Here is a 14369-nt window from a genome sequence, read left to right on the forward strand (position 1 = left end):
TTCGCACCACCCCATGTGTCCATGTGTTGTTCTTTGCTGACTTAAGATGACCTTGTGTGTATCCTTTGAGCTCCCCTGTCCACTTTTTGATCTATGGGCTTAAACAAAGAAGACCTTTTGGGATTCTCCCCCCCCCCCCATCTTAATTGCTTCTCTGTCTAACGTTTTGATTATGAGGAACCCCTTTACACACACACACACACACACACACACACACACACTCTCACTCACACACTCACACTCACACTCAAGAAGCAAAGTGAAATGAAAAGTATTTGAAATAGTCCTTTTTAAAGGTTAAGCCAGTTTCCAAAGAATAGTTCATTTAATACAACACATGCTACCCTGTTTCCCCGAATATAAGACATCCCCAGAAAATAAGACGTAGTCGAGGTTTTGCTGACGTGTGAAATATAAGGCATCCCCCAAAAGTAAGACGTAGCAAAGTTTTTGTTTGGAAGCATGCCCGACGAACAGAACACAGACAAATAAGACATCCCCTGAAAATAAGACATAGCACATCTTTGGGAGCAAAAATTAATATAAGACACTGTCTTATATTCGGGGAAACATGGTAGGAGTGAAGGTGTAGGGAGACTTTGAAAATTGGACATTAGACAAGATGGGCTACTTTTCGGATCCAGCGGGGCTCTTCTGAGGTTCTTATCAGGAGAAGGCCTTGGCCTCTGTGCCCTGATGTTGGACCTCTGGAGGAACTCGTTGGCCACTGTGAGACAGGATCCTGGACTAGACAGGCTCTCACTGGTCTGATCCAGCAAAACTCTTCTTATCAGGGAAAGTCCTCAACCTCCATACCCTGTTGTGGTCCCTGCAGAGGAACTGGTTGGCCCCTGTGTGAGACCAGACACCTGCCTAGATGGACCTTAGCAGACCAGGGGCAGGGGTGCTTCCCAGGAGCAGCAAGGTGCAGCAGTGCAGGAGAGCCCTTGCTTTCACTCCTCCCTGCACGTGATGAAGGCTCCCTAACAAGGCACCCTGATGGAGCCTCACCGCGCAGTAGCAGAGCTGAGACTAAGATGGACTCTGGTCTGATCCAGCAGCCTCGTTCTTACGTTCTTATGACCCCTGGTCTGATCAGCATGTCTCTTCTTATGTTCCACATTTAGAGACAGCAAAACCTCTGAGTCCCAGTGTCAGGAGAAGACCTTGGCCTCTATCCTCTGCTGTTGTCCCTCCAGAGGAAATGTTGGCCACTGTCTGAGACAGGATGCTGGACTTGATGGACCTTCCCTGGTCTGATCCAGCAGGGTTCTTCTGAGGTTCTTATCGGGGGAAGGCCTCAGCCTCTGTGCCTACTGTTGGCCCTCCATAGAAACGGTTGGCCTCTCTGAGAGATGGATGCCGGACTTGATGGATCCTCTCGCTGGTCTGATCCAGCAGGTCTAGGGGGTTAATGCTTCTCTGCATTACGGGGTTTATGTTTCTCTGAGCCATGGATCTAGAACCGGTTGTTCACATCACATCTCAGCTCAAGTAACCGCACAAGTAACATTGCTGCAATCTTTTTTATTTTAAAGTTACAGATATATTTTTTTAATAGGATTATTGTGGGGAGTTAAATAAAACCCTGTACAGTGGGGTGCTGTGTGGTTTCCAGGCTGTATGGCCGTTCTAGCAGCATTCTCGTCCTGACGTTTCACCTGCATCTTCGATCCTCTGAAGATGCCAGCCACAGATGCAGGCGAAACGTCAGAATGCTGCTAGAACACGGCCATACAGCCCGGAAACCACACAGCACCCCAGTGATTCCGGCCGTGAAAGCCTTCGACAATACATAAAACCCTGTACAGTTAAAGACCAAACCTGGGTTCCAGGTCTGGAAAAGTCGAAGAGCCCGCTGCTTTAAGTCTCGGAGCGACGCAGCGGGCGAATGAAAAACATTTGAGTTGGTGCCGTTCTTCTTCATATCCCGGTTTCCTTTTTAGGTTTTTCGGCATTCCCAGGAAGGTGGTGAATAGATAAGAGCACAAAAGTAACGCCTTTAACAAAAGCTAGTTATTTTCTATGTGGCTCTGAGTCGCCTCATTCTGTGAGACCCAGAAGGCTGTGAACACTGTAATTGGAAGTGAGGTTTTTTCTCTCTCTCTCCTTTGCTGTCATCCTCAGACAATCAAGGAGTCTGTAGTTATGTGCCAGGTCTCTTTCAAAGATGCTCTTTCCTCCTCTCCCCTCCTGCCCAGCACTTGGGACGCTATAACAAGAACCTTTCTTCTGTTTCTATTTACACGCAGCATGCTGCCTGGGAGAACGGCTGCATTTCCAACCCAGCTGCTGTGAAAGTTGGCTCGTTTACACAGAACGAGGAATTGTTGGGCGCCTTTGTGGACATTTTCGCTGTGCGCGCGCACGCATGTGCGTGCCCGCACTGTTAACAGGAGAATACATTATTCGACAGGATCCTCCCTCGGAGGAATCTCGGCAAAAGAGATACAGCGAGAGTCCGAGAACGCCCCCCAAAAAGAGCCATTTAAAAAAGGTCAGATCCCAAACAAGAGGGAAAAGCATCCACAAATTGTACATTTCTCCCCAATGTATCAACAGGAGTTTGGACATAAGGCGTGGCTCTTGCTGCGCCGAACTGACATAGAAGCTTTTAGTTCTGTCTGTTGAGCATTGGCTAAGACTTCACTTGGCACGCTTTGCGCAGTAGCTGGCACGCAGTAAGGTTTTCTGTCGGGAGGATCAGCCAGCTGGTCATTCTCCTGACTGCTATAAAAACTCTCCGTGAGCGCTCATAATCTGAGCATTTCCCGTGCCCCAAAGCAACATTCAGAGGAGAAAATAAGGGACCCATTCAACTGTATGTAGAGTCGCGGCTTGCACTTGCGTGTGGATACATATTTCTTGTTCTTTTTATAGAACTCTAACTTCGCTAATATTACGCACAAACAGAAATACAGTAAATTAACAGAAGAATGTGAAATAACGCTCAACCGAAACCTTTATACTCCCCTCAATTATATCTGTAGGCAGTGGTGGGATCCAAACATTTTAGTAACAGGTTCCCATGGTGGTGGGATTCAAATTGTGGCGTAGCGCCAATGGGGCTGGGCGGGGCACGACGGGGGCATGGCCGGGCATTCTGGGGGTGGGGCATTCCTGGGCGGGGCTGTGGCAAGGACGCAGCCGCTGTGCCAGTCCTTGGGCTGGAAACGAATGCACCCAGGCGCAGGCTGCCACGCATGCCGGTGCACCTCCTGCTAGACTGCTTCAAGTTCTGGGCGCTACTGCTGAGAGGAGGGGCATAACTAAGGCAAAAATCACGTGGCAAAATCACCAATGAGTAACCCCCTCTTGGCACACACAAACAATTAGTAACCTACTCTTGGGAACCTGTGAGAACCTGTTGGATCCCACCTCTGTCTGTAGGGCAACTCTTGGGGGGAAAAGGTTTGCCGACCTCTATTCAGTCAGTTGAGCTATATCCTTCCCTCTTTTTAAGAATGTCAGCTTGCTTCCCGAAAAGGTTTCTTTACGTTTCATGACCTGTTTTTCCACTGGGGGACTTGCTGACTTCCAGCATCTCGCGATGGTAATTTTAGCTTCTGTTTTCACATGAAAGAGCATAGCTTGAACATTGGCCAGCCGCAGATGCAAGCGAAACGTTAGGAACAAGATCTACCAGACCACGGCCACGCAGCCTGGAAAGCCCACCACAACCATGGATGTCTAGTTTAGCAAGTTGCCCTCAGAGGATACTGTAAGAACATAAGAACACAAGAAAGAGCCTGCTGGATCAGACCAGAGTCCAGCACTCTGCTACTTGCAGTGGCCCACCAGGTGCCTTTGGGAGCTCACATGCAGGAGGTGAAAGCAATGGCCTTAAGAACATAAGAACGAGCCTGCTGGATCAGACCAGAATCCATCTAGTCCAGCACACTGCTACTCGCAGTGGCCCACCAGGTGCCTTTGGGAGCTCACATGCACGATGTGAAAGCAATGGCCTGCTGCTGCTGCTGCTGCTGCTCCTGAGCGCCTGGTCTGCGAAGGCATTTGCAACCTCAGATCAACCTCAGGCCATGCCAGCAGGGGCTGATTGGAATCGTAATCCATGAACATCTGGGGCACCAGAGTTGGACACCCCTGAGCAAAGCGTTGCCCTTTAAAAGTTGGGGAGGCTTGTGTTGTTTTTAAGGGCTGGACCGTAACCCAAGCTGAGGAGTCGCACGACTGAAAAATAAGTCTATAATTAGCTCAGCTTTTGGACTCCTTGTTTGTCCTCTCCGGCCAAGATGGGGGAGAGCTTGTTTTCGTCCTCTTGGAATGAGCTTGAGTCGGAGCTAAGGCCACCCGACAAATGCTGGCACCGTCCCTGCAAAAATGTGTTCCTGCCGGAGTCCAGTATGTATCAGTTATCAGGGCCGAAGCCCTTGCTAAAAAAGGGCTGGGGGGGAGGGGGCACTTTTAAGAACTTATGGAATTCTTGCCTCTGATGGGCTCCCGCAAAGCAGGCTTTGAGCTCTGGTCGGGCAGACTGTTTGCTAAGGGAGGAGAACTTTATCCTGTGCAAACAAGGAGGCTCAGTCACCATCCAGGACGGCTCGCTAGCCGAGGCTGGCCTTCCCTGCGTTGCCTGAATGAAGAAGAAATCTCCCCAGCAGCACACAGAGGCAGGAAACAGCACGTTGGTAGAAAAGCACCGAGCAAAATCTAACCTGGTACCAGAGGCGTACCGCCCAGGGGGGACACATAGGGTCAAATGTCCCTGGGCTGTGGCCATTGTCATGTGGGGCGTGGAAAATTGTCCCTCCTCCTTCCCCTAGTCCATAGGTGTCAAACTCGCGGCCCTCCAGATGTTATGGACTACAGTTCCCATCATCCCCTGCCAGCATCATGCTGGCATGGGATGATGGGAACTGTAGTCCATAACATCTGGAGGGCCGCGAGTTTGACACCTATGGGAACTGTAGTCCATAACATCTGGGATGGGAACTGTAGTCCATAACATCTGGAGGGCCACGAGTTTGACACCTATGGGAACTGTAGTCCATAACATCTGGGATGGGAACTGTAGTCCATAACATCAGGAGGGCCGCGAGTTTGACACCTGTGCCCTAGTCCTGATTTCAAAACCTGGTGCAATAAAACGCTGTTGAGTCGTGGTGGGGGAGGGCGGCTGCCCATACGGGGTGGGGGGCGGAAAACTCAGATTTTGCATCGGGCTGCATTTTCCCTAGATACGCCTCTGTGTGGTACCCAGTGAAAATGGTTAGCTAATGGGCCTCTTTCCCTTAAATATGCTGAATTGGGCGGGGGCGTTCTTCCGGGAAGAGCTTGTATTTATTTATCTGTACTGACTTATGGGGCCCCTGCAGGGTTTTCAAGATAAGAGAGGAGGAGGAGGAAGGGGAAGGAGAAGGAGAAGGGGGAGGAGAGGAGAGGAGAGGAGGAGTAGTAGTTTGGATTTATATCCCCCCTTTCTCTCCTGTAGGAGACTCAAAGGGGCTTACAATCTCCTTGCCCTTCCCCCCTCACAACAAACACCCTGTGAGGTGGGTGGGGCTGAGAGAGCTCCGAGAAGCTGTGACTAGCCCAAGGTCACCCAGCTGGCATGTGTGGGAGTGCACAGGCTAATCTGAATTCCCCAGATAAGCCTCCACAGCTCAGGTGGCAGAGCTGGGAATCAAACCCGGTTCCTCCAGATTAGATACATGCCTCTGCCTAGCAATCCTGGATGTTTGTGGTCGTCTCCCGTGCAAGTACAAAACCTCCCGTGTAAACTATCCTTTCATCTTATTTGGCCATAAGTCCCAGCTGATGTATGGCCGTCCTGTAGGGTTTTCAAGGCAGGAGACATTCAGAGGGGGTTTGCGCATTGCCTGCCTCCACTTCCAAATATGGTTTCCCATGCAAATACTTGCTAGGGTCGAGGCTGAGAGAGTGAGATTGCCCCAAGGTACCCCAGCAAGTTTCCATGGCATGAGTGGGGATTCGAACCTGAGTTTCCTAGTTCCTGTGAGGGGGTGCCCCATGCCAGGGCCACCAGGAGGGGGCCCTGCCACCATTCAGGGCTCTCCGGGGGGGTTGGGGGAGCCAGACAAGGTGTTATTCAACAGGGCCGAGGAGAAGTTCTTGGTTTCCTAGATCCTAGTGTCTGTTCAATCACAAAACAGTGGCATAATCAACAAAGGAAAAAACACTATAGCCAGTGTGGTGTAGTGGTTAAGAACAGGTGGATTCTAATCTAGAAAACCAGGTTTGATTCCCCACTCCTCCACCTGAGTGCCAGATGTGTTTCCGCACTACTACATTCCTGCTGGGTGACCTTGGGCTAGTCACAGTTCCCTCAGGACTCACTCAGCCCCACCTACCTCACAAGGTGTCTGTTGATGGGAGAGGAAGGGAAAGGAGCTTGTAAGCCACCTTGAGTCTCCTTACAGGAGAGAAAGGCAGGGTATAAATCCAAATACTACTACTTCTTCTATACTAAAGGCTACATAAAAACATATGAAGTGCAATAAATGTGAGTTTTAATAACAAGCGCAGTAACAAATTAATATCTAAATTGCAAAGACGGAAACACTCGTACACAAAGCCTACACTCTAAATATGTGGATTTCACAACTGTTCATATCTTTGGGGTGAGCAAATACGGTACAAACCTGTCCCAATTATTTTTTCCAACTGAGGATATGCATTGTATTTGATCACTTCTAGAATATCAGCAGTTGTGAAATCCATTTGTTTAGCTTGCCAATGTTGTATATATGTGTTTCTGTCTTTACGCTTTAGATACTAATTATTAAAACTCGCATTTATTACATTTCTTTAGTATGTGTTTTTGTGTAGCCTTTAGTGGAGTTTTTTTATTTCCCTGTTGATGATCTAAATCCTAGTCTGACACCTTAACCGCTACACACTCTCATGACTGTCCCTCCAGATGCCCAAATCAGCATACAGCACAACGTAAGCAGCTGTAAAATAATTAAAGCTGTAATGGATATGTGCCCTCTCTCATTACCAAGTTTGGAGAGAAGCTGGATGCATAGGAAAATTGAAAAATTGACGATTAGCACTTCCTGTGGCATAAGCTTTTGTGGATTAGAGCACCTTCAGTGACGGGAACAAATATTTAGACAGTGGGGAAATTTCTTGTGGCGGGGAGAGTTCGGGGCCTTTTCACGAAGGGCCTTAGGCGATTAGAGCCGTCATCGTCAGATGTGATCTTAGGGATTAGATTGGATGTCTTTTTTAATCCTGCAAGATCTTTAAGCAGAACGGAGTGGGATTTCCCATCTGCCCCTGCCGCCGTAGCCCACTTAGTCCCCTTGAACATTTGACCTCTGTGCAGCTCATGAGGATCTGCTGACCCCCCCAGGACCAGAGGGGGAATGGGCAGAAATTGCACACACTTTCTGTTAACAGGGATGGGCCGTCAGAGCCGGAGTGCTTACGGGGACATGTGACCAGTGGTGGGATCCAAAAATTTTAGTAACAGGTTCCCATGGTGGTGGGATTCAAACTGTGGCGTAGCGCCAATGGGGCGGGGCGGGGCACGACGGGGGCATGGCCGGGCATTCCGGGGGTGGGGCATTCTGGGCGGGGCTGTGGCAAGGACGCAGCCATTGCGCCGGTCCTTGGGCTGGAAACGAATGCACGCGGGCGCAGGCTGTCACGCAGGCCGGTGCACCTCCTGCTAGACTGCTTCAAGTTCTACGCGCTACTGCTGAGAGGAGGGGCGTAACTAAGGCAAAAATCACGTGGCAAAATCACCCAATTAGTAACCCCCTCTCGGCACACACAAATAATTAGTCACCTACTCTTGGGAACCTGTGAGAACCTGCTGGATCCCACCTCTGCATGTGACCCCACATGTCCCCAGGCACACACCAGCTGGTCACGTGGGGCTGCGGAGAATTGCCCCCCACAGCCCTCCCCTTGGGCCCATCCCGCCAGGTGCTCCTTCAGCCGGCGAGGCTCTCCCAACTGAAGGAGCAGCCTGGTGGAGCCAGGCCGATGGGTGGTCTGCAGTAGGCTCCCGCCGGCTAAGGTTAATGGGGGGCAGGGGGGGCACCTGGAACAGGTGTTGCCCGGGGCACCATTTTCCACTCCCCTACACCGCTGGGGGCCGGGACTCAGTGATAGGGCACGTACTTTGCATGCAGATAGTCCCAGGTTCTTCTTTAGCTAAGAAAGGGTCAGGTAATAGGTATTGTGAAAGACCTACGCTTGAGACCCTGGAGAGCTGCAGAGGGGACTGTGAGGCACTGCTGGAGCATCTGCTTGGTGTGCCAAAGGTCCCAGGTTCGATCCCCAGCATCTCCAGTTAAAAGGATCGGATAGAAAGTGAAGGAAGAGACCATTGTCAGCTACAGTACATATTCGATGTGATGATGTTCCAGGGATCTGATTAATTTGAAGGTAGATTCATGTCTTCGAGGCATCCCATGAAAGAACGAAAGCTTCACCCCACTGTCCAAAACAGACACTAGAATACAAGCCAGTAGCTTATTTTATTTCATTAATTAAATTTGATACCCCGTCCTTTCTTGACTAAAGCCAGGCTTGGAGCGGCTTACACTTATACTTAACGCATCTAACATAGGCTCATTCCGCACGTGCAGAATAATGCACTTTCAAACTGCTTTCAGTGCTCTTTGAAGCTGTGCGGAATGGCAAAATCCACTTGCAAACAGTTGTGAAAGGGCTTTGAAAACGCATTATTTTGCATGTGCGGAAGGGGCCATATACAATCATAATAAATTAACTTTAAAAGTGACGTTTACTTTTGATAAATGTTGCCTATTTTCTAGATGGAAAAAATTAACCGTTGAACTTTTTCCCAACAAAGTGAATATATATTGTGGTTGTAGTTAATATATTTGGCTGTCAGTCTGTCAGTGTGGTACTTAAATAAGGGAAAGTAACGCTCCCCTGATTTTTTTTTTAAGTTTAAATATAGTACTTTATATTCATTGTATGATTTTTCTTGCTTTTTTGGTATGTTTGTCTTCATTTTCTGCATCTCGTTTTTTATGTTTTCTATTTTTTCTATATTTTATATTAATGAGAAAATAATAAAACGTGTGCTTTAAAAATTAATTAACGTAAAACATTAGTTAGCTAATTATAATGAACCACAATAAAACGATATGATGGCAACTGGTCAAATATCGTAGCCTAAAATCTCCCATCCAAATGTCCTGGATAGTTAACTATCTGGATGGGGAAGAGGGGTTACAGGAACACTGAGAAAGTTTGGAGGCCAGCGAGATAGATCGGACATATGGGTTGACTCAACCAAAAGCCCGGCGGAACATCTCTGTCTTGTAGACGCTACGGAACTGGTTGAGGTCACACAAAGCTCTGGTCTCGGATGACAGAAGGTTCCACCAGGGTAGAACCAGGGCCGAAAAAGTCAACCGCTCTTGAGGGTTCCTTGACGTTCCCTTCTGTAGTGGAGATGAAGAAATGATGTTTGCAGGGAAGGATACCAGGGAGAGAAGGGCGATACTCTTTTTGATCTTCAACAAAAGTACACAGATAACTTAATGAAAGACTTAACAGATTAAACCGGCCGTCTGTCCATGGTGGAGGAATGTCTGATTACTTTGCCTCAAACCGGAGCGGGATTATTTTGAAACCCGCTCTGTCCTGGTGGTTCTTTTGCTTTTCTGGCATCTGGAGCGCTGTGACTGATCCATGCATCTCCATCTTATCACATGGGCCACCCCCCACCATCCCTTGCTCTGGATTGAAGTGCTCATTCGGGCGCTGCGGTCCTCCCTTCCCAGCCTGACCCCTTTGGTCGGACCCCTGGGATCGGAGCCACGGTGCAAGAAACATTCTGTAGTGAGAAAATGGAATGGGTAGAACCATTGCATGTGCTTCAGTCTCTGGGTGGGGGGGAGGAAAAAGAAATGAGAACTTTTTGGCTGTGAGCGACAGATGCATGAACCATTTGGGTACCTTTTGCTGATGCCTTTGAAATTGCATTTATTGTATTGTTTGCTACTGCGCAGCTGCTTCCAAAACTGTAAAGAACCTTTTTTGAGGGGGAAATGCAGTGTGAAATCAAAACATTTTATATTTCATTCAGTGCCGGTTCCTCTCCAAAATTGCCTGCTTGCCCAAGAGCTTCCTAATGCAATCCAGAACGGTTACTCCGTCTCAGCCCAGTGGGTTTAGACTGGATTAACTCTGTTCTGGATGGCACTGCTCCCTGTTCAGTCCAGCTTAGAGAGTCAGCATAGTGGTTCTGATCTGGAGAACCGGGTTTGATTCCCTGCTCTGCTCACTTGAGCTGTGGAGGCTTATCTGGGGGACCAGATTAGCTTGTGCACTCCCACACACGCCAGCTTGGTGACCTTGGGCTAGTCACAGTTCTTCGGAGCTCTCTTAGCCCCACCCACCTCACAGTGTGTTTGTTGTGGGGGCGGGGAAGGGAAAGGAGTTTGTAAACCCCTTTGAGTCTCCTTGCAGTAGAGAAAGGGGCGGGGATATAAATCCAAACTCTTCTTGCTCTTCTTCTTTTAAAAAAAATTCAAAACGTGCTCCCACTTTTTGAATAAAGGCTGCCGGTGGGAAGAGGTTATTGCCCTGGGACCAGTGTCCCCTGTAAGCCGCACGGCTGCGCAGTCACCGTATTGGTGCTGCACAGATAAGGGGCCGCCCAGCAGGGGGTGCTCTCCCAAATGGGTCGGTTCTGCTCAGTGGTGGGAAATGATTTCAGGGACTATTGCCTGCGACTGCAAAATTACTGCTCATGACCCCCCCCCCCCCCCCGGGCCAAAAAAACCCTGTTGCTTTTTTGACAGAGCTGATGGCTCAGCCAGGCTTTTCTCGTGCATTTCCGTACAACAGGAAACTCAGATAAACCTCTTGCCAAGGGCCTGGGGTTATTTGAGCTGAATAAATACCGGTCGGCCATCTGGGTAACGAGGGTGTCACGGGTGGAGGGATCAGGGGCCGGGAAACCCACCCGTTGGCTTTCCTCACCGTCCTCTTCCTTGTCCTTGTGCTTTTCAGAGCCGGCAACTGGAATCCGAGACGGGGACGACGGAAGAGCACAGCCTGAACAAGGAGGCCCGAAAATGGGCCACGCGAGTGGCGCGGGAGCACAAGAACATCGTCCACAGCCAACGGGTGGGTGAGCTGAAGCGGACGCGCCTTACAGGGGACTTAGCCGTGGCAGGGCAGAGAGGCTTACAGGTTTCTGGTGACTGAATTGCTAGAAATTTGACTTGCTTAAAATTTAACAAAAATAAATAACCTTAATTAGAATCTTCACATTGTAATATTCACTCCCCCCCCCCTCAAATTTCCCGACTATATTTGGTGAAGAGAAAGTTAAGAGGTGACTTGTGATAGCCATGTTTAGATATTTGAAGGGATGTCATGTCAATGAGGGAGCAAACTTGTTTTCTGCTGCTCCAGAGACCAGGACCAGGAGTCATGGGTTCAAGGTGAAGGGAAAGAGATTCCACCTAAACATCAGGAAGAACTTCCTTACAGCAAAGGTTTCCGACAGTGGAATGCACTCCCTTGGAGGGTGGTGGAGTCTCCTTCTTGGGAGGTTTTTAAAGAGAGGCTGGATGGCCATCTGTCAGGAGTGCTTTGATTGTGTGTTCCTGCATTGCAGGAGGTTGGACTTGAACTTGATGGAAAAGTTGGGGTCTCTTTCAACTCTGTGATTCTATGATTTAACTACCTTGAATCAATGCTGCCTGCTGCTGCAAGATTCGCATACCGTTACACAAAATTTGGCCGCCAGTTTTATTTGTGGAAGTTCAACAGTAATGTCCTGAAACTGGATTTTTAATTGGCGACCTTGTAGTGTGGTGGAAGGGGGCACATTGCATCTAGCACGGGTAGCTGGCGGGGCTCAGGTAGCTGAAGCAAATACTTAGCCGTACGACCGATCTCAGGAAGGATTCCAAAGTGTAAAGGAGAGCAGAACTTTCTAGCTTCGCCAGTCAACATCTGGAATTCTTGATCTGTTAACTTTCCCTTTAGGGTTTGTATAATTTAATTGGCTGAGAGCACTGTATGAACTTCAAGAGAGAGACTTTTTAAAAAAGCATTTTAGATTACCAGTCAATTATACTGAAACATCTTGCACTGGGTGTTGGTCGGGAGAAACTTTAGGACCACTAAGTGTAAGAGGGCCAGTAATAAACGTCACGGATCCACTCCTAGAACAGTTCAGTAATTTAATAAGCGGCATTTAAAACGTATCAGATTGACTAAGGATACGCCTCTGGGTCCCCCCCGCCTCTTTTCCTATTTATGACAGGCTCTTGAGGAATTAGAGTGCCACGGGCCCGTGGCTTCCGAGCAAAGCCGGGCAGAACTGGAGCAGAAGATAGACGAAGCCAGAGAGAGTATCCGCAAAGCCGAGGTAAGAGGGGGGGACTTCCTAGCCGGGCCTTGAATTGTGGAAGTGGTGGCACGTCTTGCCAAAGCTGACGGTGTGTTTTGGGACTTGGAAGTGACAAGGAGAGTGTGTGTATCTGGCTGCCATTTCTCTGTCCCTCCCAATGAACACTCATAAACTTTTCCTTATTGTGTTTTGCTCCTCAAACTACGTTGAAAGGTACCAGTGGTGGCAGGTGAGTGAGTGAGTGAGTGAGTGAGTGAGTGAGTGAGTGAGTGAGTGAGTGAGTGAGTGAGTGAGTGAGTGAGTGAGTGAGTGAGTGAGTGAGTGAGTGAGTGAGTGAGTGAGTGAGTGAGTGAGTGAGTGAGTGAGTGAATTGGGTGGGTGGGTGAATGGGTGGGTGGGTGAGTGAATTGGATGGATGGATGGATGGATGGATGGATGGATGGATGGATGGATGGATGGATGGATGGATGGATGGATGGATGGATGGATGGATGGATGGATGGATGGATGGATGGATGGATGGGATGGATGGATGGATGGATGGATGGATGGATGGATGGATGGATGGATGGATGGATGGATGGATGGATGGATGGATGGATGGATGGATGGATGGATGGGATGGATGGATGGATAATTGGATGGATGGATGGATGGATGGATGGATGGATGGATGGATGGATGGATGGATGGATGGATGGATGGATGGATGGATGGATGGATGGATGGATGGATGGATGGATGGATGGATGGATGGGAAGGTGCATGAACAGGCGGTTGCCAGCCTCACCCGCTAGTGGGGTGGCATCTTGAAAACCTGTAAACAGTGCCTGACCATGCTCTCGAGCGGCACTTGTATAATCACTGAGTGTTGCCAGAGTATTTGTAGCGGAAATAAGTTTGCCGTGCTCTGCACAGCCAAGCTGGCAGTTCTGTGTTCCTTTGTGCGCACTCCTCAGCATCCTCGTTCAGGAATCATGTTTAGCCAAAACTCCACACTACAGTTATTGCTCTTGCAAGTTAATTTCTCCCTGGTGCTCATGAAACAAAGTTCAGTGGATTTTGGCAGCCACTGAAGGATCAGGGGCAGGGCTGTGGCTCAGTGGCAGATCATCTGTTTTGCATGCAGAAGGAGCCAGGTTCAATCCTCAGCCTCTCCAGTTAAAAGGACCAGACGGTAGGTGATGGGAAAGACCTCCACCCAAGACCCTGGAGAGCAGCTGCCAGATGGAGTAGGCAGTACTAACCTTGATTGACAAGGCAGCATCATGCATGTTCACAAGCATGTGTTCAGGCACGCCTTCTGGGACACGCTTCCATACAGCTGGAGGGCACATCTAGAAGAGCGGCCAGCTCGGTAACACCCCACATCTCAGCTGCACCCACATTAGTAACATTGCAGCCTGACTACTGCAGTGTGTTCTGCGTAGGGCCGCCCCTCACAACATTTAAACTGCAGTGGGCACAAAATGTGAAAGCCCATCTAGTATCTGGGACAGAGCAAAAGGGATCACCCAACTCCTCTTCTTTTCCATTGGTGCTACTTCCTGATCCGGAAGTTGAAACTGGAACAACATGCAGCGGCGCGTGTGCTCACAGGTGGTGCCTTTAGAGAACACATTCAACCTGTGTTACATCGCTTGCATTGGCTCCCGGTTGAGTTCCAAATCATTCATAAGGTGTGGGTACTCACCTTTAAGGCCTTACGTGGCCTGGGACCTTCGTACTTTCGAGACCGTCTTACCCCATATGTCCCTGTGCGGCCTCTGCGTTCGACAGAGGCCAATTTGCTGGTTGTCCCTAGCCCCTCGATGATGCAGTTGGCCTCTAATTTTGTTTAATCCGCTGCTTTAAATGGGGTTTTAATGTTATTGTTTGTTATTATCGTGTTGTTCACGGCCCAGAGCCCTTCAGGGGAGGGGCGGTATATACAATTGATTATAAATAAAATAAATAAAAATAAATGAGCTCCCAGAAGCCACTCAGGGTGCTCTTATAATGTATAGAGTTAAATAGTCTGTGGGGG

General features: G+C 49.0%; 1 protein-coding gene across 1 annotated transcript in view; it reads left to right on the top strand.

The window, feature by feature from the left end:
* FCHSD2 (FCH and double SH3 domains 2) overlaps positions 1–14369 on the top strand; it is a 220112-nt gene that overhangs the window by 162134 nt on the left and 43609 nt on the right. Inside the window, exons 11-12 of the mRNA XM_048494752.1 lie at positions 10990–11106; positions 12257–12361. Of these exons, the coding sequence (XP_048350709.1) occupies positions 10990–11106; positions 12257–12361 (222 nt within the window). The remainder of the gene's footprint in view (positions 1–10989; positions 11107–12256; positions 12362–14369) is intronic.

Source organism: Sphaerodactylus townsendi, linkage group LG04, assembly GCF_021028975.2.
Source record: "Sphaerodactylus townsendi isolate TG3544 linkage group LG04, MPM_Stown_v2.3, whole genome shotgun sequence".
NCBI lineage: Eukaryota > Metazoa > Chordata > Lepidosauria > Squamata > Sphaerodactylidae > Sphaerodactylus > Sphaerodactylus townsendi.